This window comes from Parambassis ranga, chromosome 17, assembly GCF_900634625.1.
Source record: "Parambassis ranga chromosome 17, fParRan2.1, whole genome shotgun sequence".
Classification (NCBI taxonomy): Eukaryota; Metazoa; Chordata; class Actinopteri; family Ambassidae; genus Parambassis; species Parambassis ranga.
Window position 1 is genome coordinate 22,039,512 of NC_041037.1, and position 25,778 is coordinate 22,065,289.

At 50.4% G+C, this 25,778-nt stretch overlaps 4 protein-coding genes across 24 annotated transcripts in view; all 4 read left to right on the forward strand.

Annotated features, from left to right (window-relative positions):
• Nucleotides 1-4,349, forward strand: part of LOC114449578 (discs large homolog 1-like protein) — a 61,496-nt gene extending 57,147 nt beyond the window's left edge. For 12 of the 20 annotated variants that reach the window (XM_028427361.1, XM_028427346.1, XM_028427347.1 and 9 more), the window contains 6 exons: nucleotides 646-696; nucleotides 782-883; nucleotides 1,004-1,176; nucleotides 1,257-1,366; nucleotides 1,442-1,533; nucleotides 2,686-4,349. In XM_028427361.1, the coding sequence (XP_028283162.1) occupies nucleotides 646-696; nucleotides 782-883; nucleotides 1,004-1,176; nucleotides 1,257-1,366; nucleotides 1,442-1,533; nucleotides 2,686-2,792 (635 nt within the window). In that variant the 3' untranslated portion in view covers nucleotides 2,793-4,349. Of the gene's footprint in view, nucleotides 1-645; nucleotides 697-781; nucleotides 1,177-1,256; nucleotides 1,367-1,441; nucleotides 1,534-2,685 lie in introns of all 20 variants that reach the window. The other 8 variants (XM_028427341.1, XM_028427343.1, XM_028427344.1 and 5 more) reach the window with 1 other exon arrangement.
• A 1,347-nt stretch (nucleotides 4,350-5,696) lies between these two features.
• On the forward strand, nucleotides 5,697-7,177 carry LOC114449606 (zinc finger protein 79-like). Of its 2 annotated transcripts, XM_028427417.1 has the most exons (3): nucleotides 5,697-6,069; nucleotides 6,320-6,345; nucleotides 6,391-7,177. In XM_028427417.1, the coding sequence occupies exons 1-3, from the start codon at nucleotides 5,886-5,888 to the stop codon at nucleotides 6,931-6,933; spliced, it is 753 nt and encodes a 250-aa protein (XP_028283218.1). In that variant the 5' UTR covers nucleotides 5,697-5,885; the 3' UTR covers nucleotides 6,934-7,177. The 2 variants fall into 2 exon arrangements, with proteins under 2 accessions (XP_028283218.1, XP_028283217.1); XM_028427416.1 differs by having other exon boundaries at nucleotides 5,704-6,069; nucleotides 6,320-7,173.
• A 2,097-nt stretch (nucleotides 7,178-9,274) lies between these two features.
• LOC114449603 (nicotinamide/nicotinic acid mononucleotide adenylyltransferase 2) lies at nucleotides 9,275-16,866 on the forward strand. The gene is made up of 11 exons (XM_028427413.1): nucleotides 9,275-9,529; nucleotides 10,102-10,190; nucleotides 11,737-11,804; nucleotides 11,926-12,004; nucleotides 12,110-12,236; nucleotides 14,220-14,300; nucleotides 14,386-14,430; nucleotides 14,537-14,613; nucleotides 14,988-15,089; nucleotides 15,155-15,222; nucleotides 15,520-16,866. Exons 1-11 carry the CDS (start codon nucleotides 9,445-9,447, stop codon nucleotides 15,620-15,622), a joined length of 924 nt encoding a protein of 307 aa, XP_028283214.1. The 5' UTR covers nucleotides 9,275-9,444; the 3' UTR covers nucleotides 15,623-16,866.
• Nucleotides 16,867-17,884: 1,018 nt separating this feature from the next.
• Nucleotides 17,885-25,488, forward strand: LOC114449577 (laminin subunit gamma-2-like). Its single transcript, XM_028427340.1, has 21 exons — nucleotides 17,885-18,282; nucleotides 19,850-20,026; nucleotides 20,113-20,230; nucleotides 20,392-20,513; nucleotides 20,596-20,727; nucleotides 20,808-20,997; nucleotides 21,086-21,198; nucleotides 21,342-21,734; nucleotides 21,927-22,160; nucleotides 22,247-22,383; nucleotides 22,498-22,654; nucleotides 22,754-22,959; nucleotides 23,223-23,302; nucleotides 23,391-23,528; nucleotides 23,609-23,753; nucleotides 23,833-23,982; nucleotides 24,063-24,177; nucleotides 24,257-24,453; nucleotides 24,605-24,763; nucleotides 24,851-24,950; nucleotides 25,065-25,488. The coding sequence occupies exons 1-21, from the start codon at nucleotides 18,207-18,209 to the stop codon at nucleotides 25,316-25,318; spliced, it is 3,393 nt and encodes a 1,130-aa protein (XP_028283141.1). The 5' UTR covers nucleotides 17,885-18,206; the 3' UTR covers nucleotides 25,319-25,488.
• The last annotated feature ends 290 nt before the right edge of the window (nucleotides 25,489-25,778 follow it).

Genomic DNA, 25,778 nt, shown 5'->3' on the forward strand with positions numbered 1-25,778 from the left:
CACACACAGTCCGGCCTCAGGGTCGAACCTGTAAGAGCTTTCAGTTCCTCCCACAGTCATGGAATATTCCTGAAGGATGTCTTCAAATCATCCAACATTCTTCCTCCTCACGCAGCTCTGAGGAGTCCTGACGTCTTGTTTTAGACTTCAGATTAAATCCGTGTTGCTGCAGATTAACATGCAGCTGCTTTATGAAAAGTATCCTGATGACATCAAAGGGCTTCTTTGAAACAGGAAGTGAGTTTAAAAACCAATTTAAAAGATAAATTGACAAGAACACACGGATTAAGATTAAGTTTACTTCTCCTTTATCAGTCCCCGTAGGGACATTAGGTGTAAGTAGCAGCAGCACACGTCAAACACTGAACACACATATGAACAGAATGAATGAACTGAGCCGGGACCTGTCCTCTCAGAGTATCGCCACGTCTGCGTCTGTCTCTGGTTGTGTTAGCCAGCGTCCTGCGTCCACAGGACTGTTTGAGTTTGGAAGATGTGAGTGAGGACAGGAAGCAGTCTGTGGCCCTCATCAGGCCTGAGTCATTAATCGCAGACCCTCACCTCCCTCCTCCTCCTCACCTTCATCCTGTCAGTGCAGCTGTCTGCAGCGCCCCTCACAGTGTGTGTGTGTGTGTGTGTGTTCAGGTGGACAGGAGGAGTACGTTCTGTCGTATGAGCCCGTCATCCAGCAGGAAGGTGAGACTCCAATAAACACTCTTAGACTGTGTCTGCAGATGTTTGGTCGCTCTGTTGCATCACTTCCTGTCTGTCCCTCTGACAGTGAACTACACCCGTCCCGTCATCATCCTCGGCCCCATGAAGGATCGGATCAACGATGACCTGATCTCAGAGTTCCCCGACAAGTTCGGATCCTGTGTCCCACGTAAGTCTGCGAGACATGAGTCCCCCAGGAGGACAGCGTCTTGTTTTCATGTGGAAATGAATCCTCCTCCTCTTCCTCTTCCTCCCCCTCCTCTTCCTCCTCCTCCCCCTCTTCCATCAGATACGACGCGGCCGAAGCGAGACTACGAAGTGGACGGCAGAGATTATCACTTCGTGGTCTCCAGAGAGCAGATGGAGAAGGACATCCAGGACCACAAGTTCATCGAGGCGGGCCAGTACAACAACCACCTGTACGGGACCAGCGTGCAGTCGGTCAGAGAGGTGGCAGAGAAGGTAGGGCCGGCAGGGGGCGCTCTCACACGCAGTCACTTCCTGTCCATGATCAGTCAGAAACACGCCGCTGTTGTGTTCAGGGCAAACACTGCATCCTGGACGTGTCGGGGAACGCCATCAAGAGACTCCAGCTAGCGCAGCTGCACCCCATCGCCATCTTCATCAAACCCAAGTCCGTGGAGAACATCATGTGAGTGAGCCACCTCCTCCTGGTTCTGCTGGTCCTCCGTCTGACGGGCCGAGCTGAACCTGTCTGTTTTCACAGGGAGATGAACAAACGCCTGACGGACGAGCAGGGCCGGAAAACCTTCGACAGAGCCACCAAGCTGGAGCAGGAGTTCACCGAGCATTTCACAGGTCAGGCGTCATCACCCTGAAGGTTCCACATCGGACCGTCTCCATGGAGACGCTGCGGCAGGTTAAAGGAAACACCTGGGAGAGCAGAGCAGTGTGTTTATGTACCCGTGTGTCACGCGGGGTCATTTCAGGGTCAGTCTGTGACATCATCCAGGGCTGCCCGACCCCTCAGATTCACTGTGTGATGGATTAGTCCAGAGTGATAGTCAGTGTGGCCATCGACACACTTTGAAATCATCTGTCTTAGTTTGTGGTGGATCGGCCATGTTTAACCTTCACTGCACGGCCTCTGCTGTTGGCTGCACGGGGTTAACTCTCCCCACAGAATCAGACACTGTGATCAGATCTCTGTCTGGAACCGTCTGAGGGCGATCAATGGCTGAAAACCAATAAACACAGCACGTGTCACCTTCTCTGTATATGTCAGGTGGAGAGCTGGTGTTTGGGACGGTCGCCGCGGTGATCCGTCTCCAGGACATCCCAGCAGTGTTCATATCTTAAAGAAAAGGAAGAGTTTCCTGTCCTGTTTTAGAAAGATAGATATTAACTTTATTAATTAACTTGTAGCAGCGTATCAAAAAACAATAAATACAAAAACACAAGCAAAAACTCTTATATACACACACACACACACAGACACACAGCAACAGAAGAAGAAGAACATGTACACACACACACACACACACATAAAGCAGATCAAAGAAGATAAACTCAGTTACTGTAACTGAGCAGTTTGAAGCTGTGATGATGCTTCAGTCAGAGTTCAGTAGTTTGACTGAGGCAGGAAGGACTTCCTGTGTCTCTCAGTGGTGCATCGTGGGAGTCGGAGTCTGTTGCTGAACGAGCTCCTGTAGCTGGTCAGCACAGTGTGGAGCGGGTGGGAGGGACGGTCCAGTTTGGTCTTTATTTTGGACCCCGTCCTCCTCTGTCAGAGAGTCCAGGTCCTGTCCACAACATGGCCGCCTTCCTGGTGGTTCTGAGCAGGATGTGGTTTGAGTTGAGTAGTGGTTTAGTGTTTGAGTTCTGATTGGTGTGTCTGTGAACATCGTGCGTCTCCAGACTGAATCATCTTCCCACATTTGAAACTGTATCCATAGATTTGTGTGTCTGACATGAACAGCGTCACTGAGCATGCTCTGTTTGTGTCTGCAGCCATCGTGCAGGGCGACACTCTGGAGGAGATCTACGACCAGGTGAAGCAGATCATCGAGGAGCAGTCGGGTCCCTTCATCTGGGTTCAGTCCAAGGAGAAGTTATGAAGGCGGAGCGGGCTGCTGCTCCTCCTCACGTTTCATCGAGCAGAAGACTCCACCTGCAGGCCTCCATCAGACTCCATCGTCAGGTTTTCTGACCCGCAGAGTAAAGCACACAGGAAGTTTAATGACATCATCAGAAGCTTAATGATGTCACTGGACATTTAATGGCGTCACATGGTACGGCTCCTTTACGAGGAGGAGGAGGCGGTGGATTCGTGACAAAGAAGCAGCGTACGAAGTCTTTTAACTTTAGTTTTTGTTTGTGGGTTTTTCCCCTTTTTTTGTCTGTAAGGCGAGCGGAGTTTCAGTCTCAGGCAGCGTCAGTCCGGATGAAGCAGAGACACAAAAAGCAAAACTTTGCACGTTTCAGCTTTAACAGCATGTGTGTTCCGCCCCTTTATTTCCCATCAGCCCCTTCACCTCAGCGTGTGATGTCACCGCTTCTGTTCTGCGTTCATCTTTTTTTAAACTTTGTTCATGTTTAGTTTGACTTTTTTTTTTTTTTGCTCCTCACTGCTGCTGGACGCTCGTCAGGACGCCGCAGGTTCCTGCTCTGCTGCTAGAGGGCGCCGTGCAGGAGAGATTTCGACTGATCAGTTAAAAACATGAGGAGTGAAGGAACAGAGCAGCAGCTGCTAAGATCTGAACACGTTCTTAGGTCTGACTGCAGGAAGGTCCATCCTCTCACACGGTTTCAGTCACCAAAGAAGAAAAATATCAGTTATGACATAAATAGATTTATTAAGATGATCGTTATTACAGGAAACCTCTTTAACTCCTTCTGCTCATAATCTTATCCTGTTCTCACTAAATCCATTATTAAAAAACCTGAATGATTTAGATGAAGATCATCTGAACTACAGAAAAGTAGCTGATTCACAAAAGTGATGTGACCACAAATACAACAGGAGTTTATCAGGAATCATGTGTCAGGACCCTCAAATCCTCCACACAGCTTAAAAAAAGAAAAATCACCAAATGAGAAAATTATTTTATTACAAGAAAATTATTTTATCAGCTCGTTATGATGCAGGATGTAAATGAAAGTATTTTTTACAGAATTATTTCATAATTAGATGAAAGTATTTTTACAGAAGAGCGCCGACACATTTGTAACATGTTCCTGCCGTCAGGTCTTCAGAACACGTCTCAGAAGCTTTGAGACTCAGTGGCGCCCTCTACCAGGCAGGTCCGGACCCTGCAGGACGCCCCCTGTGACGTCCGCAGCGTCAGTGTCTTACCAGGAAAACGATGTCGACCATGTGACGTGCGGCTGAGCCTGGGGGCGAGCCGCCGCCTCCGGCTGTCCTCAGACCGTTATTGTACAATGAGATTTTGACAGATATTTAACCCTTCGGTAAACTGCCTATTTTGTTATAATAAAAGTCTATATTGAACTTTACTTAAGCACTACTACTACGAATTATTTTCTTTGCATTGGTAATCATATATGAATAGAAAAGTATGAAGATATTTGAATATATATTTTTCTTTTTCTTTGATCACCACCTCTGTCTTTTAATTTTCTTTTTTTAAGCATAATAAAAACTTAACAAGAAAGCCGCCTCCGCTCCTTCTGTGATGACGTCAGCAGCTGGCAGCTCACACTAGAACATTGTGCAGCTTCTATAGAGGGGCAGGTGGAGCGTCCTGTCCAGCTGCACCACTGTGTGGGCGGAGCCTGCAGCTCCACCTGCAGGAAGAGGCTCCATGGCACAGTGATGCAGCTGAGAGGATGATCGGCGTCCCTCTCCCCTCCCTCCAAGACCTCTACGACAGCAGACTCACCAAAGGCCCTCTGCGTCACAGGAGACCCCCTCCACCACCACCTCCACCCTTCACACCACCTCTTCAGTCTGCTGCCATCAGGAAACAGACTGAAAATACTCCTAATCTCCTAATCCTAATCTGAAACGCCCCAAAACATATTGTTAACAAACAACAAGTTGTTCAACTTTAAACAAAAAGCACTGACTGATGCACAGCAGGGGGTGTGTGTTACTTTCAGAAGTAAAGCTGCACGCAGCACTGCGGGCCCTCGCGCTCCCTGTGATCCGTGGGGCCCTCGCTGTCTCCTGTGCTATGCTCTCCTCTCATTTCCACAGATGTACAACAAACACATGTTTACAACCAAACTTTCCTGCTACCAGTAGGTGGCGCTATGACGGTATCATCCTATTAGCATATATATCTGTTTAGACTCGGGTCCATAGCAGTACTGTAAGATTTTGTCCACATTGCATGAAGTATATGGGTAATACTGCATAAAACACAGCGAGTTCCTTTGTAATGGTGACTGGTCAACTTTGAGGCCACGCCCCCACCACACGGTAATACTTTTGAAAGAGTTTTGGAATGCGTCTATTCCCTATGGTGTCCTGAGTGGACACAGTGAATTTCAGCTGGATTTGATGAAGTATGCGAGGTATGAAAGGTTTTGCAGCAGGGTCACACATAGGCAAAAAATGGCCACAACAGTCAAAATGGCGGACTTCCTGTTGGGTTTGGAGGGGGGGTCCAAGAGACTTTTTTGTGCGTCTTGAGGTGATACATATGTGTGCCAATTTTCATAATCCTGTGTCAAACTGGCCAGAGGGGCTACGCGTTGGGGCCATTTTCCTATGTGCGTTTCAAAAGTCAGCAAATTTCAAATTTTTTCAGGTGAATGAATTTTTCTACCGAGTCTGGTGAGTCTGAGCCTGTTGAGGCCCAAACATGTGATCTCAGGGGGGGTAATAATCCTAGGGTTTCAATAGGGCTCTTGCACCATTCGGTGCTCGGGCCCTAATAATCCTGTAGCTGTGGACCGAAGTGATCCAGCAAAGCAGGTCGGTGCTGGATCAGTGCGGTCCGGCCCCCTTCTCTTCTGACACGGAGTGACCCAGTGGCTGAGCAGCTCTGGGCGGAGATCATCAGATATTAGAAAGACATGTGATGTGAATAGTTTGCGATATTATCAGACAAATGTCCGCACAGAGCGGTAGACTGTCCCTTCGGGGTTTCCGTAGTGTTGTGGTCCTATACTTCCGGGTTCTCTTTGAACGCAGCAGCCCCCTTTCTTTTCCTGGCAGCGGGTCTTCTTGGTGACGGATCGATATGACTGAGGTCAGAGCCCCGGCCGTGGAGTTTCTGAGGGAGTTCATCAGCGAGCGGCTCACCGCGGCGGCGGCCGAGATCTTCCGAGTGTTCGAGCAGACCGTGGTCCAGTACGAGCAGGAGCTGGACCGGCAGCGTCGGCTGCTGCACAGCACCTGGAGTCCGGAAGTACGGCTGCTAGCAGGTATGCACGGCGGACAGGCTAACAGGCTAGCTGCTAACAGGCTAGCTGCTAACAGGCTAGCTGCTAACAGGCTAGCTGCGGTTATAATCACAGAGCTGGTGACGCTGCTTGGAGGAGCAGAGAAACGTCATAAAACGGTCCAATGAAAATGACCTGGATGACGGAGACTCTTCATCCTCTGTCATCAGAACAAGGATGAGGAGTTAGCATGTTCCAAGTTAACCCCTCACATCCTGTCTGTCCCCTGCAGAGCCCCCACAGCAGCATGTCTGTCAGGAGGAGGAGCAGCACAGGAGCCCCAGTCTGGACCCGGAGGACCAGGAGGACCAGGAGGACCCTCCACATGCTGAAGAGGAGGCAGCGTGCAGCGGTGAGGAGGCAGAGCTCGTCCTGAAGCAGGAGACGGACCTCGCTGTGGTGACCCCTCCATATGAGGAGCAGCTCCCCTCTCACAGCTCTCAGGATCAGGACGAAGGCCAGCATGTGGACCCGGGGTCCCACATGAGTCCCAGTGACATCGCAGAGCGCTGTGCCGTGTCAGAGAGTCAGTGCGACACTGAGGCGGCTAAAAGACCGATAACATGTGACGTCTGTGGGAAAACCTTCAAGTTCAAGTACGCCATGAAGAACCATTACAGAATCCACACGGGGGAGAAGCCGTACTGCTGCTACACCTGCGGGAGGAGGTTCAGCGACTCCTCCACCTTCAGAAGGCACACCAACATCCACACGGGCGAGAGGCCGCACTCCTGCCAGATATGTGGGAAGAGCTTCAGTCGAAACACTCATTTGACCGTCCACATGAAAACACACACGGCCGGCCGGCCACCCCGGTGGAGGAGGAAGCCCCGGGCCTCGGTCTGAGCGGCTCCAGAGGGGGTCCCGAAACATCATGGGTCCACTCAGAGACCCACTCAGAGACCCACGCAGAGATCCACTCAGAGACCAGAGACCCACTCAGAGATCCACTCAGAGACCCACGCAGAGACCAGAGACCCACTCAGAGATCCACGCAGAGACCCACCGGGAGCTGCTGTGACTGAGTTACTGAGAATGAGCGCTCTGCTTTTGTCCAAAGTCTGAAAAATCTTCTGCAACGTAGTGTTGAAAAGAAGGGGGGGGGGGGGGTGAGGAGGAGGGGGAGGGGGAGGAGGTGGGGGAGGAGTGGGTGGTGCCAGTTCTGGTGCTGCCTGACACCAACAGCCCGACACATGCAGCTGCTCCATGACTGCCTGCCCGATCTGTCAGGTTGTGTGTCTGTTTGTGTTGTTGTGACAGACTTTGTGTTTACCTTGTTAGTTTGTGTGAATAAATGACGCTCACCGACCGCACTGTGCCTCCGTCAGTCCTTACAGTCAGTCAGCCAATCACGTGGCAGCAGCTGGCTGCAGCTCAGCGTGTAGAGGAAGGCTGGATGAACTTCATCAGCCCTCTGGAGACTTGCAGCAACAGCAGGTAAAACGAAGGGTTAAAGTGAGGAAGTAGCAGTGTAGACACATACACCTCTGTGCAGACTAGCACAGGTCCAGAGTGTCTGGTCCTGGTCCTAGTCCTGGTCCTGGTCTCCTGCCTTTGGGAAATTTCTTAAATAACTTTTATTTAACACCTTTAAAACGTGACGGAGGGTTCAAACATGAGGTTAGAGCAGACACACTGCAGCCTGACTCCGCCCTGACTCCACCCTGACACTGATGCTGCCTGAGTGTCCTCTGCAGTGGTGGAAAGTAACTAAGTATTTGTACTTTGTTCCTGTACTTAAGTAAAGTTTTATGTATTTGTACTTCAGTAAAAATCACAGCTCATCCTTCCTCCTCTGACTCCATGCTGCAGCTGTCCCCTGTCCTTTCTCCTCCACTACATGTCTCCAGTGTCTGTAGTTCCTTGTTCCATGTGATGAACACAGTATGGACTGATGTGAGGTCAGACTCTGCATGGAGCAGCTGTGTTTCTATAATGAGCCTCAGTCATGATGCCGGTGCTCTGGCTCAGTGAGCTAACTAGTTAGCTGCTGTCTGCTAACACAGGTCCATCCATGAATGTGTGATGAACATGAATCATCACATGAATCTACAGCAGGAACACTGACACAGTAAACATGCTGAATGCCTGTTTGTTATCAGCAGCCTCTCTGTTCACTTGATGCCCACAGCCTGCCTCAGGACACACAGACCTGTCCACAGCTGCTTCTGGACATGGACATTAACTACACATGCTCCATTTTACTGTGATTATTTAACCTGTTCACATCCTTTGGAAATCAATCATATATATTCAGTGTGTGTACTTTTACTTTGAATACTTTAAGTACATTTAAAAGTACTTAAGACTTTTACTTAAGGAGGATTGTTGATGCAGCACTTCTACTGGAGTATATGTTTTGCTGGGTATTTGTACTTTTACTTAAGTACTGAGCTTCAGTCCTTCCTCCACCTCTGGTCCTCTGAAGACGATGTGACAGGAACAGATGAAGACTGCTCCTCTTCACACACTGACAGCCGAAACACAGTTCTGATAGACAGTGAGCTCTCTCTCACACACACACACACACACACTGCTTGTTTTTAATCCCTGTGTGAGTCTTCAGATGATAATCTGCAGCGTGTGGATCTGGGTCACGTTAAGGTTCCACAGCTTCTCGGCTCGGTGCCGCAGATTCTGCTGATATCAGTCACAGCGGCTGCAGCTCCAGGCGCAGTAGCGCCACCTGCTGACCTGCAGGGAGTCACAGCGTTTTGTCCTCGTGTTTGTGTTTGATGGTGTGTTTTTCTCAGGACAGCGGGTCAGTGTGAGCTGAGGACCGTGGATCCATCATGAGGACCGTGGATCCATCATGAGGACCGTGGATCCATCATGAGGACCGTGGATCCATCATGAGGACTGTGACATCATGAGGACCGTGGATCCATCATGAGGACCGTGGATCCATCATGAGGACCGTGGATCCATCATGAGGACTGTGACATCATGAGGACCGTGGATCCATCATGAGGACCGTGACATCATGAGGACCGTGGATCCATCATGAGGACCGTGGATCCATCATGAGGACCAGCTCCCTGGAGGCCCGGGCTGTCCCTCTGGACGTCACGTGATGGACATGTTCGGGTCCTCACCTGGTCAGTCCGTCTCTGTGGCTCCTGGACGTTTGACCTGTGTCGTCACGTGAACGGCGCGCAGGCCGCGCGCAGCAGTGTGCGTGCCTCTTTAACGCGCTGACGCTGCTTCCTCCTGCCGCAGCCTCTCCAGCCTCGCCTCTCTCTCTCTCCCTGCCTCTCATCCTTTCTCTCTCTCTCTGCGGCGGCTGTCTCCTACAAACATCACAGAACCACACGGCACCGGGACCGGGACGGGCCGGTACACGGGACTGAAAACACGATGACAGAAACCACCAAGACCCACGTCATCCTGCTGTCGTGCGGCAGCTTCAACCCCATCACCAAGGGACACATCCATATGTTCGGTGAGCATCTGTGAGGGGGAGGGGGGCTGTGTGTGTTTGGATAAACATCATCAGAACCCTCCGGATGAGCCGCAGTGTGGGTCCGCTGGAGCCTGGACGGGCCGTGTGCGCGCCGTCAGGCCGCCAGGCCGCGTCCAGCAGGGCGGTGCTGAAGCGGCTCCACCAGACCCACAATGAGACCGGCAGATAACCCGAATCCCCGCCGATCACTCCGCGATGTGTGGCGCAGAAAGGCCAGAAACCGAACCTCCGGAACCAGCGCGCGTGTGTGCGCGCGAGCGGGGGTTTCCTGCGTCATCAGCTCCGGATTACAGGAAGTCATGTTTACACATGTTGTTATATTATTGACTCATCCAGACCCGGCTCTGACCCGGTACCCACACGGCGTGGGACGGGTTAAACAGAGCTCCAGCTGTGGTGACTTCAGAGAGAGATGAGGGTTCCATGTTCAACAGTTAAAGCTCAGTTCACATGTGACAGAGGGTTTGTTATGGTCAGCCAATCAGAGTCAAGAACAGCTGATTGATCACCTTTAATCATTGTTAACATTTATCTTGTGTGTTTCTTTGCAGAAAAAGCCAGAGAATACCTGCATAAGACGGGACGCTTCATTGTGATTGGAGGGATCATCTCACCCGTGCACGACTCCTACGGAAAGCCTGTGAGTCCAGACCAAGTCCTTAAAGCTGCAGGTCACAGTCTGACCTGAGGGGGGCAGTGTGGGGTTCAGGGCTGATCTCCTATATAGAGCCTCCGCCATGTTGTAGTGCTGTCTGAAATCTTAGTGAGGAATGATAGACCCCATATAGGGCCCTCAATGTATCCCACAATGCATCATTAAAAGTAGTGTCCATCCCATGGTCATTATTTTAATGACATGTCCCATCATGCATTGCACAGACCTGCAGGAAGAAACGTTAGCTGTCTTATGTGTTTGCTGAGCGGTGACAGAAAATGACGGAGGTGGAGTCTGAAATGTCGGTGTCAGGTCATGACAGTGGGGTCACAGTGGGGTCACTGTGTGGCGGCCTACACTGAGCTCCACCTGAGGGGGTCAGGGAGTGAGTTCAGACACAGCCCCCCACTGTGATCCAAGATGGATGGACCCTCTGTGACGTCACCTTTAGGTTTAGCTCAGTGTGGAGGCCCCATCTGTCACCATGTTGGCAACACCTATCTCCACCTACCTTCTAAATATGGGCAAAGGGGCGGGGCATGTGCTGCATGGAGACAACTCTCAAGTGGCCATTAAAGGAACTGCAGTTCTTTCTGATTGGTTTAAACTCAGACACAGCGACACGGCAGCGAGGCTGTTGAAGTTGTCACAATAACACAAAGCACCTGTGTGTGTCCACTTTACTGCAGAAAAATGATTGATAATGGATGGTTTCCATGGCAACGGCTCTGCAGGTGAGGGTGAACCTGAGCATGGAGACAACAGATTTATTCCTCACACTCTGATGGAGTACCACAGGGCTATGTAAAAGGCCCCCCACACACAGACAGTTGTCTGTGTGTGTGTCTGTCTGTGTGTGTGTCTCTCAGTGTGTGTGTGTCTCTGTGTCTGTGTGTCTGTGTGTCTCTGTGTGTGTCTGTCTGTGTGTGTGTCTCTCAGTGTGTGTGTGTCTCTGTGTCTGTGTGTGTCTGTGTGTTTCTCTGTGTGTGTCTCTCAGTGTGTGTGTGTCTCTGTGTCTGTGTGTGTCTCTGTGTGTGTCTGTGTGTTGTCAGTAGATCACAGTCCTTGCAGCTGCAGCTCCAGTAGTCTCCCTCTTGCTGCTGGAGTTAATGAAGTCTTCTTGTCCTACTTTTGCTCTGCGCTGTAGAAACACATCATGAATAATAGATGCCACAGAAATCCAGTTTCAGCCACATCAGGAGTCTCTGCTGCTGCTTTCAGACTGAATCGTGTGTTTCCTGCAGCTGATGGTTGATGATGGAGGTGACCTCATCACACACAGTCAGTCACCAACAGCAATGGAGAAAAATACAGAGATGGTTGAAATGAGTCCTGTTGGGTCTGCTGTGCTGTAATTACTTCTGCCTCTCTGGATTGACTGACTCGGGCTCACTGCTCCACCTAGTGGCTGAAAATTGGTATAAATTAGCTGGTTAGCATGCTAATTACAGCAGGTGCTCGGGTCATCTTGGTGGATCTTTGTGGGTTAATGTCAGCTCCAGGCTGATGGAGCTGCTTTGTGTCTCTGTAGGGTCTTGTGCACAGCAGACATCGTCTCACCATGTGTCAGCTGGCTGTGCAGTCCTCTGACTGGATCAGGTGAGATGTCCTCAATATTGTTGTGATCGATAAAGACAGAACTTCCTGTTTCACATAAAAGCTCTCATTTCACTCACTGATGTGTTTGTGTTTCTCTACCTGTGTGTGTGTGTTGGTGCAGGGTGGACCCCTGGGAATGTTACCAGGACACCTGGCAGACCACCTGCAGCGTGCTGGAGCATCACCGTGACCTAATGAAGGCGAGTCCTCAGCACGTTTCCACATTTTTCTGATGGATGAAGAGCAGATGCAACGTTTCTGGTCTGAATCGAGCTTCTAAGTTCACCGGTGTTTCTGTCTCACAGAGAGTCACTGGCTGTATTCTGTCCAACGTCAACACGCCGTCAACCACACCTGTGATCGGTCAGCCACAGAACCAGACTTCACCCATCTACCAGAACCACAACAACATGAACCACAAACCCACAGCCAGTAAGGGAACCAAACCCTATGATGATGATGATGAAGATGATGTTAATGAGGATGATGATAAGATAAGATAATCCTTTATTAGTCCCCCACAAGGGGATGATGATGATGATATGATGATGAGGATGATGATGTTAATGAGGATGATGATAAGATAAGATAATCCATTATTAGTCCCCCACAGGGGGATGATGATGATGATGATGATGTTAAGATAAGATAAGATAATTTATTAGTCCCCCACAAGGGGATGATGATGATGGTGATGAGGAAGATAATAGTGATGATGATGATGGTGATGAGGAAGATAATAGTGATGATGATGATGGTGATGGTGATGAGGAAGATAATAGTGATGATGATGATGGTGATGAGGAAGATAATAGTGATGATGATGATGGTGATGGTGATGAGGAAGATAATAGTGATGATGATGATGATGGTGAGGAAGATAATAGTGATGATGATGATGATGGTGGTGATGGTGATGAGGAAGATAATAGTGATGATGATGATGGTGATGAGGAAGATAATAGTGATGATGATGATGGTGATGAGGAAGATAATAGTGATGATGATGATGGTGATGGTGATGAGGAAGATAATAGTGATGATGATGATGGTGATGAGGAAGATAATAGTGATGATGATGATGGTGATGGTGATGAGGAAGATAATAGTGATGATGATGATGATGGTGAGGAAGATAATAGTGATGATGATGATGATGATGGTGATGAGGAAGATAATAGTGATGATGATGATGGTGATGGTGATGAGGAAGATAATAGTGATGATGATGATGGTGATGAGGAAGATAATAGTGATGATGATGATGGTGATGAGGAAGATAATAGTGATGATGATGATGGTGATGGTGATGGTGATGAGGAAGATAATAGTGATGATGATGGTTATGGTTATGATGAGGATGAGGAAGATGATAAGGATGATGGTGATGATGATGATGGTGGTGGTGATGAGGATGATGATGATGATAATGAGGATGGTGATGATGATGATCGTGGTGGTGATGAGGATGATGATGATGGGGATGAGGATGGTGATGATGATGATGGTGGTGGTGATGAGGATGATGATGATGATAATGAGGATGGTAATGATGATGATGATTAAAAGTCAGATGATGATGGTGGTGATGAGGATAGTGATGATGATGGTGGTGGTGATGAGGATGATAATGAGGATGGTGACGATGATGATGGTGGTGATGATGATGGTGGTGGTGGTGATGAGGATGATGATGATGATAATGAGGATGGTGATGATGATGATGATGGTGATGATGATGAGGATGGTGATGATGATGAGGATGATGATTAAAAGTCGGATGATGATGATGATGAGGATGATGATGTTAATGAGGATGATGATAAGATAAGATAATCCTTTATTAGTCCCCCACAGGGGGATGATGATGATGGTGATGAGGAAGATAATAGTGATGATGATGATGATGGTGATGAGAAAGATAATAGTGATGATGATGATGATGATGGTGATGAGAAAGATAATAGTGATGATGATGATGGTGATGAGAAAGATAATAGTGATGATGATGATGGTGATGAGGAAGATAATAGTGATGATGATGATGGTGGTGGTGATGAGAAAGATAATAGTGATGATGATGATGGTGATGAGGAAGATAATAGTGATGATGATGATGATGGTGGTGATGAGGAAGATAATAGTGATGATGATGATGATGGTGATGAGGAAGATAATAGTGATGATGATGGTTATGGTCATGATGAGGATGAGGAAGATGATAAGGATGATGGTGATGATGATGATGGTGGTGGTGATGAGGATGATGATGATGATAATGAGGATGGTGATGATGATGATGAGGAGGATGATGATGATGAGGAGGATGATGATGATGGTGATGAGGAGGATGATGATGATGTGGAGGATGATGATGATGATGATGATGGCCTGCATTGTCCTTCCTCCTGTCAGTCAAGCTGTGGGGGAAGATCAGTGAGAGCCTGGGTAAAATCTGCTGTGTCCACCCGCACATCGAGCGCTTCACCTTCGTCGGTAAGAACACCTGAACAGAATGGAGCAGCAGACAGTTCCTAAACTGAGCAGACTGAAGGTTCTCTGTGTGTGTGTGTGTCCTCAGATGAAAATGCTAACCTGGGCACTGCGATGCGGTACGAGGAGATTGGTGAGTGCCCCCCCTGTCTGTGCCGTCCCTCCTCTTCCTCCTGATCCGGTAAACGTGACGTTTACTGAGGACTGTCTCTCTCCTCCCGCCTGTTTGTCGTCTGTAGAGTTGCGCATCTTGCTCCTGTGTGGCAGTGATCTCCTGGAGTCTTTCTGCATCCCTGGCCTGTGGAAGGACAGTGATGTAAGCACGCCGTAACCCCACCCACTCACATGTAGCCCCACCCCGTCTACATGTAACCCTGCCCAGTCTGTCCCATCCTTCCCTGTTGAAGTTGAGAACTAAAAGTTGCAGCTAACTTTTCCTTGGTGGGTGGAGTTCCTGCTGTGATCAGAGTGGATGATTCATCCACCGGTTTTTATACACGTTCTAATTTGTGCATAAAAACATCACAAAAAAGTGTTTGTGGGAAACAGAAGCTCCTTCATCCTTCGTCCTGGTAACCCAGGAAACAGAACTCATCTCCCTCTGCAGTGGTTTAATGGTGCTGACTGCAGGACCAGCTCCACCCTCACTGAGACCTGCTGGAGCTCTGACGGCGCTCTCTGTGCTTTCAGATGGAGGTCATCGTTGGGGAGTTTGGGATCGTGGTGGTTCCTCGTGATGGAGCCGACACGGAGAGGATCATGAACCATTCCTCCATCCTGCGCAAGTTCAAGGTCAGCGCCTGCCAGCTGCAGCCAGCATTCAAGGTAACATTTTCACACTCTGATCTTTGTTTCAGGACAACATCACTGTGGTGAAGGACGCCGTGACCCACCCGATGTCCATCGTCAGCTCCACCAAGAGCAGGTATGACTCCAATCAGCCACAGCTGGCTGGGTTAGCCTGATCGTAGTGTTTGAGCCTCACACACCCTCCATGTGTCCCAGTTCAGGGCCCGCATCCTTCTGACAGCCACAGATCAAAATACAGGTTGCTAGGCAACAGCGACAGCATGTAGTTAGAGGCAGGATGTCTTTCACAGGTCAGGACGTGCTGTTCAACACCCATCAGGTCCATGAAAGGCTCACTGTAGATGTTAGAAATGATGATGATGGGCAGTGTTTAAAATCTCACCTGACCTCTGACCCCTGCTGCCCCCCCCAGACTGGCCCTGCAGCACGGTGACGGCCATGTCGTGGACTACCTGAGTCAACCCGTCATCGACTACATCCTGCAGAGTCAGCTGTACATCAACGCCTCTGGATAGAGACGCCCCCGCATGAAAACAGGAAACATGGAGGGGGGGGGCATCTGTATAAATATAACCCCTCCCCCATCCAAACTTTACTTCCTAGTCTGTCTTCTGTGTCAAACATATACTCTGACAGGAGCATCGGTCTGTCTGTGTCATGTGACTTTAATGTGGGGGTGGGGGGGCAGTGTTTTCTCTCTCAGTTTCTTGATTAAAGCATGACGCACAGCTGAGCATGCTCAGTGTGAAAACCATGACAGGCTAACAGGGCTTCATGCAAGAACCGCCAGGGTGTGACCAGGACCCGATCTGGGTCAATGAGCTGACCAGATCCTAAATCTTAGTCTAAACTGACCCGTCCAATCCGGCACGCCTCCAAACGGCGCCGCATCTCCCCATGTGACAGACATCATACTGCACATGCTCAGATTGCTTCTGACCCGCTCAGGTACCCACTGATAATCAATGTGCAATACCACAGACGGCCACCAGAGGCTGGTTCAGATGGAAACACCAACCTGACAAGCCTCTCTGCCTTTTTCTCTGCCATGACCACAGGGGGGCAGCAGATACATTAGATGTGATCCTCCCAGTAAAATTGACTCCGATACGCCTGACACCATGAATGTGTTCCAGCTCCACACCTGGACCCTCAGGGCGTCCATCTTTGTTCACAGCTCGAGTTCTGGCATGAAGTCCGCCGCTCTCCTTCCTCCTGCTTCAATCCGCAGGCCACAGGTAACCATAGCAACAGCTGCGGTAAAACTTTGACCTGGAGTTCAGGGGAGTTTAAACACATTAAGAGATGTCAGGGCACCGTTGGACATGATGAAGGCGATGACGATGGTTTGTAAAGCTCAGATCCTCAGCAGCAGCAGCAGCAGCCATGTTGTTGTTGTTGTTGTTGTTGTTGTTGTTGTTGTGGGGTTTTCCTCTTTGTTCGCTCCTGTTCTTACACTGCATGCATAGACATTTGGTTTGGCATGAATGTTTATCACTCGTTAGGTTCTGTTGTGAACGTGTTTGCAAAAAAAAAAAAGTGACAAAGAAAAAATAAACGTACAGAAATCTACGAACAAACCCAGGCTGCAGTGGGACCGCCGGCTCCCACGCCTCTGCATTCCCTGTCCACTGTAAACGTACGGGTTCATCCATGAGTGTGTGTGTGTCTGTGTGTGAGTGTGAGTGTGTGTGTGTGTGTGTGTGTGTGTGTGTGTGTGTGTGTGTGTGTGTGTGTGTGTGTGTGTGTGCGAGTGTGTGTGTGAGAGTGTGTGTGTGTGTCTGTGAGTGTCTGTGTGTGTGTGTCTGTGTGTGTGTGTCTGTGTGTGTGTGTCTGTGTGTCTGTGTCTGTGTGTCATGTTTTCCTGCTTTTCTGTATAAATCTGCTTTTCATTGTGCTGGTTTCTTCTGATTGTAAACTGTGAGGCACTGGAATGTCATTTAAATGTGTGAGTGTGTGAGTGTGAGTCTCTGTGCGTGTGTGTGTGTGTGGATTATTCAGCACAAATATGCATTTAAGTTGTTGACAGACAAACATCTGAGAACAGATCATGAAGTTTTGAATGTTCAGACTTGTGTTCGTAGGTTTAACCTGTGCTATGTTCAAGCGCCCCCTGCTGCCAAAATAAAACATTTCTTTGACAATATCAACTCAGTCCACTTATTAACCCTGTCCAGGCCAGACTCAGTCATCCAGGTGTTTGTACTGTAGAAGAGGTCAGAGCGGTGAACCTGGTGGAGCTGATGGTGTAATGTGTTTGTTAGCTTAGCATTAGCTTTTAGCTTCTGGTGATCATGTTCAGGCTTCAAACATCCTAAAGTGGAGTTCATCAGTGAAGAACTACACCTGAGAGGATCAATGACTTTATTGATTTACTGCAGGGTCCAGATCAGAAAAAGAAGCCATGAAAGTCAGAAACCAGCATAAGGGCCGGTCAAAGGTCTGACAGGAAGAAGGCACTAAAATGTAACTGTGTGTGTGTGTGTGTGGTTTTATACAGTTAACCCAGGTCTAGCTGATAAGGTGTGTGTGTTGTGTGGTGTGACACGGCAACAGGAACAGACCGGGCGTGGCGTCTGTGTGTGTGTAAGCAGGCGCTGGCAGGGTGTGTGTGATGGATCATGGTGTGTGTGTGTCTGAGGTTCAGGGTGTGTCTGCTGTCATACCTGCAGCCCCAGGACACAGTTTTTACAAACACACACATCCAGCTGTGTTCCAGCGGGAATGCAGGGCAGGCGGAGGAGTGGCTGCGTTTCTACGGTGGCCCTGAGATCGCAAAGCCCCGCAGACTGTTTGGGTCAGAGTTTCCACTGAAACACAGCCTGCATTCACAGAAACATCATTTTAATTCTGGGGTTCTGAAAAGTCTTTGTGTCCTTCCAGAACACACACACACTCACACACACACACACACACACTCACACACACAGCCTGACAGAGCAGCCGTCATACCCTCTGACTGTGTGTGTGTGTGAATCACATGTGAGTAAGTGAGGGCAGTACATGCAGCGTGCTCAGACCTGCAGCCCAGGACTTAAAGCCGGCGCCTCCAGCAGCCGGACAGGATTCTCTGGGATCTGATCTGAGGATTCAGGCGACATGAGGAGCGGACTGGTTTCACTCTGCGGGCTGCTGGCTGCTGTCTGCTGCGTCCGGGCGACCTACACGTATCACTGTGAGTGTTTCTTCTTCTTCTCTGAGCCCAGCTGGATGTAAAGACCCGGGTTTACCTGGGAACTGGTCTTAAAGTGACCAGGAGCTGTGATCAGCTCTGCGGGGTCTTTGTGGTGGACTGTCCCTTTAAGTGTGGACTCCTGATGATGTGTGTTGTTTCTGGTGTGAGGAGCAGTGTCTGGTTGTGAGCTGTGTTTGTGGATGTTGTTCAGACTCCAGCGACATTTCACAGCAGGGTGTGTCAAGATGGCCGCTCTTCATGTACATGAAGCTCACAGCTCGGCCGCTCCGTGCAGATGAGAAGCTCTGATCCAACTTTTAGATTTACTGAATAAAAAGTTTAAAGGGCCACAAAGACCTGACCTACAGAGGGACGGCTGACAGCAGACACTGCAGGGACAGACAGAGGGGGACACAGAGAGGGGACACATGAATACACCAGACAGATCCCAGTGTGAGGACGAGCGAGGACACAAACAGACACAAAGTCCTGATAAATGAGCTTCAGGAGACACCCACAGGTGAGGCTGCTGGGGCTGCCTGGCACACAGTCTACATGTTTATGGATTTATATTCAGATGTTTCTGAGGTAAACCTTTATGAGTTCCTGGATCTTTGAGCCTGTTGTTCTTCTGCCGGCTGTGTGAGCAGACGTTAGTGTTTCATGACATCACAGAGCTGTGTGTGTGATCAGAGATGCTACTGACGTGTCTCCTGTTGTCAGCTTTAAACAGACACGCCGTCTGCTGAGCAGCATGAACTCAGAGGAACGGTTCGTGTTAGATCCTGTTTGTCGGTCTGTATCAGTGTGATGAGGTGTGCTGAATGAAGGTGTGTGTTTGGGTGTGTCTCCTAGTTTTTGTTCCCTCTGGGGAAACTTTCTGTGTTATGAATCTCAGCTGTCTGCAGGCGGTGCTCAGCTGTAGTTATGACGGAGTGAGTCACAGGCAGTCAGCGATCGGTGAAGTGATCACAGGTGAAGGGCTCAGGCCGGACGATCGGTCAGAGTCCTACACACCTCACATGGTGATGTTCTCCGGCTGGTGTTTCTTCATGTCTGTGACGCTCAGGTTGAACCATGAAAAAGCAGAGAAGGAGCCGGTAGGAGCTGCGATGAGGAGTTCAAACACCACCTGCAGTGTCAGAGATGGTCTAAGTGTTAAAAGCAAGTGTAAACAGTAATAATCATTTTTAAACCTCCTCTAAACTGATCTGTTCAGATTCTTGCTCTCCAGACGATGAACCTTTGAGGGACACACAGATCTTCCCTCATTTATATTTGCACCACCTCCACAGAGGATGAACCCTCTCCATGTTCATCCACCTCCAGAAGGATCTTATAGTCTTAGCAGATCTTCCAGGTCACCACATTAGACATCCAGTCCGGTTCTGATTCCTGCTCATCAGAGGATGAACCCAGGAGATTATCCTCAAGCAGAAGTTACCTTTAGTGGCACCTTAATAACTTGTAACTTGTAAAATCACACGAGACATCATCAGCCCGGACAGAGAAGGGAGTTAATAAAGCTGTAAAAATCAGAGGTTCCACTTCCTGTTTCCTCCTGCAGCCGTGCTGCGCTGTGAGTGTAACGGGAGGTCCCGGTACTGCCTGAGGGACGCCGGGGGCCTGCACTGCGTCGACTGTCAGGGAAACACCGAGGGCCGCCACTGTGAGCGCTGCAAGGACGGCTTCTACCAGCAGGGGGCGGGACTGAGCTGCACGCCCTGCCACTGTAACCCCGCAGGTGAGAGCGCCCCCGTCCTGATGACGTCATCAGTCTGCTCAGGTGGAGCACGTGTGTCGTGGTCTGAACGCCTTGTTTCCCTTCAGGGTCTATCAGTGCCACATGTGACAGCAGGGGGCGCTGCAGCTGCAGAGAGGGCGTCACCGGGGACAACTGTGACCGCTGCCCCGATGGACCGATCGGACCGCAGGGCTGCTCACAGAGGTGAGGAAAGGCCGCATCAGCTGACTCCAGTCCTCTAACGGACGCGTTGCTTCATCTGCCCTTCAGCTGATGCTTTCGTTTATTGATCCGTACAAACACGTCCTCTTCTTCTTCTGCGGCCATCCTTCACTGCACTTCTCTAACCTGCTGTTGTTTTTCAGGCGTCAGCTCAGAGAGGATTCTGGGAGTTTGAGCCGTTTGTGTTTCTGTTACGGCCACAGCAGACAATGTTCTCCACAGTCGGATTACTCCATCCACACCATCACCTCCACCTTCACCAATAGTAAGCCCTCACTTCAAAATAAAAGACCTCTACACTTTCAAAATAAAAGCAGCCCAGTTAAGCCCTGTTTGTTGTCTGTCAGGTCCGGAGGGCTGGTGGGCGGCGACCGCGCAGGGCGTGGCCTCGGGCGACATTCTTTTCCGCTGGTCACCCAAACACCAGGACCTGGAGGTGATCTCCAAAAACAGCCTGCCAGTTTACCTGTACGCCCCAGGTGAGTAAGCCCCGCCCCCTGTGTCACCTGCTCCCTCCTCCTTGCTTCCTTTCCTCCTGACCTGGTGTCTCCTGCTGCAGACCCTTACCTGGGTAACCAGGTGCTGAGTTATGGTCAGAACTTGTCATTTTCGTTGCGTCTGGACCGTGGCGTCCGCCACCCATCGACCCAGGATGTGATACTGGAAGGTGCTGGTTTAACCGTGTCCGCTTCACTGGGCGACCTGCGATCCATTGTCCCCTGTGGACAGAAGATTTCCTACAGCTTCAGGTCAGAGGGTTAAACTGTCAGAGTCTGATTTGAGGTAAGAAGAATCACCTCAGCGACACTGAAGCACTGACGTTTGTCTGACGAACAGGTTGGACGAACAGCCCGGCAGCAGGTGGAGGCCTCAGCTCTCCTCCTTCCAGTTCCAGAGACTTCTGCAGAACCTGACTGCCATCAAGATCCGAGCCACATTTGGAGAAAACGGTGAGACTTCTTCCACTTTGTGTCTTTTTCTCTTTAAATAAAGTTCAGGCTGACCCTGCGCTGGTCCATTGGACAGGATGGAGGAGGTTCCTGGTATGTTCGTGGTGTCAGTAGTTGACCTGTTGTTCGTTTAATCTTCTTAGGACGTGGTTACCTTGACAACGTGAAGCTAGTGTCTGCGAGCCGTGAGGACGGTGTCCCGGCCAGTTGGGTGCAGACCTGCAGCTGCCCGCCAGGATATGAGGGTGACTTCTGTGAACACTGCTCAGCTGGTTTCAGGCGGCGGGTCCCTGCAGATGCAGCTTTCAGCCCCTGCGAGCCCTGCAGCTGCAAAGGAGGCAGCTGTGACCCGCTCACTGGAGACTGCTACTCTGCTGATGAGACACCCGGAGAGCGGACCTGCCCAGAGGGGTTCTACAGACACCCCAGACAGCGGGAGACCTGTGTGAAGTGTCCATGTGCAGAGGGCGTGTCCTGCTCGCTGGACCCTGGATCGTTGGAGCCTCGCTGTGATCGCTGTCCACCAGGAACCACCGGTGAGTCCACACTGCAGGCAGGCTGTCCTCTGTCTGTCCCTGTGGAGGGAACGTCTTCTTCCTCGCACAGCCATCAGTCCACATCTGTCAGGCTCTCCATCCTCCTGACACCGACATCTGCTGCTGCTGGGCGGACGGCCTTCACCGGCCTTGATGACCCTAATGATGATATTGTTGTGTGTTTTTCCTCAGGGCCTCGCTGTGATGTCTGTCAGGATGGTTTCTACGGCGACCCTGCGGGCACTGAGGGCGTGCGGCGGCCCTGCAGGCCCTGTCAGTGTAATGGTCACGCTGATGTCAGCGTGGCAGGAAGCTGCGACCGCAGCAGCGGCAGGTGTCTGAAGTGTATGAACAACACGAAGGGGTTTAACTGCGAGGAGTGTCTGAGAGGATTCTACCACAGCCGACCCACTGACGCCTGCAAATGTATGGACCCCAGAGTGGATTCTCAGCTCCTCAGTCCTACACTGTCTGACTCGGTCTTATTCTGTTCCCTCTGTCCTGTTGAGCAGCGTGTCACTGTGACGCTCAGGGCTCTGAGTCTGAGCAGTGCGATGACTTCGGTGGCTGTCGGTGCAGACCAGGATTTGAGGGTCTGAGGTGCCACCAGTCCGACTGTCCTGCCTGCTTCAGCCCCGTCAAAGCAAAGGTAGAGCTCAGTACCATACCTATTGTAGGCTTCGAGAGTCTGATGAAGTCTGGGGTTTGTGCAGCGCCCCCTGGTGTGGAGGCTGAGGCTTACATTTTATCTCCTGTATTTCAGATGGAGGCCTACGCTGCCAAACTGAAGGAGCTGGAGGCTCTGTTCTCAGACGTGGATGGAGGTTTCAAACCCTCCAACAGTGCTGAGGTGGAGGCAGCACTGAGAGCTGCAGAGGAGCTGGTGACCGACCTGCAGGACAACACCGAGCAGCTCGCAGGTCGTTCATGAGGCCACCTGCTGGCTCACAGGAGCTACCAACACTTTTAACTTTTAACAGAACACAAAGTGACAAAATGACGCCGTCTGTGTCTAACAGAGCTGGAGAGGAGGCTGCAGGGCCGTCTGTCCACCATCAGCAGGAATCAGCTGGCCGAGGAGCAGGACATCCAGAACATCGCGGACACAGCTGACACCATCAAGCGGCAGCAGGAGGCCTACAAGGCGAAGGTGGAGGAGGTGCAGGCGCTGATGGAGGAGATGAAACGCAAACTGCAGGAGGCCAAGCGTGACCTCAGGACCGCTGTAAGTCACCACATAGGTTTGACTAACATTAGGACATCAGGACTCTAGAGGGACATGTTGAGAGACAGTCCACAACATTTATAGTTACAGGAGAAGGCAGAAACCTTGTTCCAGAGTCAGTGGTGTGTTTCTATACGAGCCCAGCAGTCCAGACTCTCTGGGACTTTTCCTGAAAGCTCAGTACAAGACAGAAGAGACAGAAGAGCTGAGGCGTTTTTGGAAGCAGGAATCTTCAGGACAAATGTATCTGTCTTCTCTTTTAGGAGTTCCCCCTTGGTGATGATCCGCTGGGATCGAACCTGTTTTCGTCTCTGGCGCAGACGGCTACCAGTCTGGCTGACAAGTGAGTCCACTGATTCACAGAGAGGTCAGTAGGTGTCTGTCTCACCCTGTGGACTCATGTGCCTGGGTCCTGTCTTCCCACCATGCAGACACCAGACGAAGGCGGACACTGTGGAACAAATCGCCGGCGAGGCTCTGAGCGACTCACAGAAGAGTCTGAATCTGGTCCGGACGCTGATGAACAGAGAGAACAAAGTCAAGGAGCTGATCGGAGACCTGAAGTCCATGTGAGGCCGTCACGAAGATGAGCACGGTCACATGATGTGAGTCTGTAGACCACTGAAATAACCCCGATGTGTGTGTCCAGGTACGATCAGACTTCAGCTCAGGTGAAGGCTTTGGAGAACCAGGCGGTCCGTGTGAGCGGTGAAGCTAGAGATGAGAGCAAAATGGCGGACAGTATGCTGAAAGACATCGCCAGACTGCAGAGAGACATCCCATCAGGCCTGGCGGTAACAGCCGCAGATACAAACAGCTACTTCAATTATTCCTGAGTGTCTGTAACCTTCAGTGTTTTCCCACGATGCTCAGGAGGCGGTGGACGCCATGGTTTCCAGGCTGGACGGTGTGAAGGAGGCAGTGGACGAGAACATGTCGGGGCTGGGGACTCTGCAGGATGATGTGCAGAGAGATAAGGCCGCCACCGAGGACCTGCTGCAGACCGGCAAAGCTGCTCAACAGGTACTGACAGAGGTTCAGGTGCAACATGGGGTCACTGAGCGTGAGCTGTAACCTCCACCTGGTTTCCTCCACTTCTCCAGGACTTCAACAACCTGCTGGACCGAGTCAATGAAGCCAAGGCCGTCACCGAGGGCGCCCTGCAGCGTATCGACAGCAACACCAAGGAGCTGGACGCCGTCCTCAGCACGCTCAGAGGTACACACACACACACACCAACACACACCACGCACCTCTCAGCAGACTGAGGAAGACTCCTCCTCTTCATCCTCTGCAGGCTTTGACCAGGATATCGACAGCAGCAAAGCTCTGGCCGACGCTGCCATCAAACGGCTTCCTGGCATCAATGCTACCATTCAGCAGGCTGTCACCAACAACACCGAGACGCTGTCTGTACTGGAAGACGTGTCCAAGGATTACGACAGCGCACAGGGGACCATCAACGTGCTGAAGAACCTGGCTGACAGCCTGGAGGTTAGATAGATGACTCCATGTTTTACAGACCAGATTCATTCCCTTACAGTCTTTACTAAGACAAACTTTCATGCTAAGCTACATGCTATAAGGTATAATAGATGATGCAGAGGAGTCCGGTGATATAAACTGTTTTGTCTTCATCGTTCAGAGAATGTCTGCATCGCTGCCACCTCACACTGTTCTGCTGGATGACGCCTCCACACTGAATGGAGAGGTGAAGGACCTGAAGACAAAGGCTGTGGACGTGGCTGGAGACGTGGCCCTGGAGCAGGATGATGCCAGGCGGCTGCAGGTCGATGCTGAGGAGGTAGAGTCCACACAGAGATCAGCACACAGCAGTCAGGTACAAGACTCAACAACAAAGACAGACGACATGTGACTGTTTCCTCTGCAGGGGGCTGTCGGAGCGGCTGCAGCCTTCAACAACGCCAGACAGGCCAGAGAGGCGGTCGGACAAACGCTGCGAGACATCACCAAGCTGCTGGCCAACACGAGTGAGTGCAGGGTCCACAGGACAGCAGGACAGCAGTGGTGTCCAGAGTCCAGCTCACAAAATGCCTTCAGGTAGTTGAATGATGAGGTGTTACAGCTTCTCTTGTCCTCCTCAGACCAGCCGGCTGTTCTGGACGAGACTCTCCTGAAGCGGCTGGAGGACTCTCTGGCCGGTGCTCAGAGAGACGTGGAGGGCAGTTTGAGGCCGAGGCTTAGAGACATGGAGGACCAGGAGGCCGCCCAGCGCCGCCGGCTGACTAGGATCAACCTGGACATCGACACCATCCTGGCTGACATCTCTAACCTGGAGGACATCCTGAGGGCCGTCCCTGAAGGCTGCTACAACAGCCCCCCCATCGAGGAGGCCTGAGGGCGTCGCCTGCTGAGAGTCCCTGCATTGATGCAATGTGTGAATGTAATGGTGTTTATACCTGTACATACCATAGTATTTTAACCCTTTATAAGTTCAGTGTGTTTGTCATCTTTACAGAAATATTTATATTCTTATTTCAAATAAAAGCTTCAGCACTTTTTACAACATATTTGGCAGTGTTTCATTTTTCATTGACAGATTAAAGTTAGAGTAGTCAGAGTGTTTTACTCATTGCAGGACGTCAGCTTAGGGTTAAAAAATGTGGGAAATACTTTCAGACACCTTATAAACAGAGGACTCAATGCTTCCAAACATTTTCACTTTCACAAAGCAAAATAATGATAAAAACATTGCTAACAGGAAATATTTTGTCCTTTGTGTCCCTGTAAAAATGTGTAATTTCCCATTTTGCTCATAATGAAGTGAAGTAACCGGCATGCATTGCGCCGTGTCTGAT

Bases quoted from the DNA above. Each gene is read 5' to 3' on its own strand.
- LOC114449606 (XM_028427416.1), top strand. From the start codon at position 5,886: ATGACTGAGGTCAGAGCCCCGGCCGTGGAGTTTCTGAGGGAGTTCATC. The intron at 6,070-6,319 runs GTATGCACGGCG...TGTCCCCTGCAG, and splicing joins GGAAGTACGGCTGCTAGCAG to AGCCCCCACAGCAGCATGTC.
- LOC114449603 (XM_028427413.1), top strand. From the start codon at position 9,445: ATGACAGAAACCACCAAGACCCACGTCATCCTGCTGTCGTGCGGCAGC. The intron at 15,090-15,154 runs GTCAGCGCCTGC...TCTTTGTTTCAG, and splicing joins CCATCCTGCGCAAGTTCAAG to GACAACATCACTGTGGTGAA. The intron at 15,223-15,519 runs GTATGACTCCAA...TGCCCCCCCCAG, and splicing joins GTCAGCTCCACCAAGAGCAG to ACTGGCCCTGCAGCACGGTG.
- LOC114449577 (XM_028427340.1), top strand. From the start codon at position 18,207: ATGAGGAGCGGACTGGTTTCACTCTGCGGGCTGCTGGCTGCTGTCTGC. The intron at 22,960-23,222 runs GTAAGTCACCAC...CTTCTCTTTTAG, and splicing joins AGCGTGACCTCAGGACCGCT to GAGTTCCCCCTTGGTGATGA. The intron at 23,754-23,832 runs GTAACAGCCGCA...CACGATGCTCAG, and splicing joins ACATCCCATCAGGCCTGGCG to GAGGCGGTGGACGCCATGGT.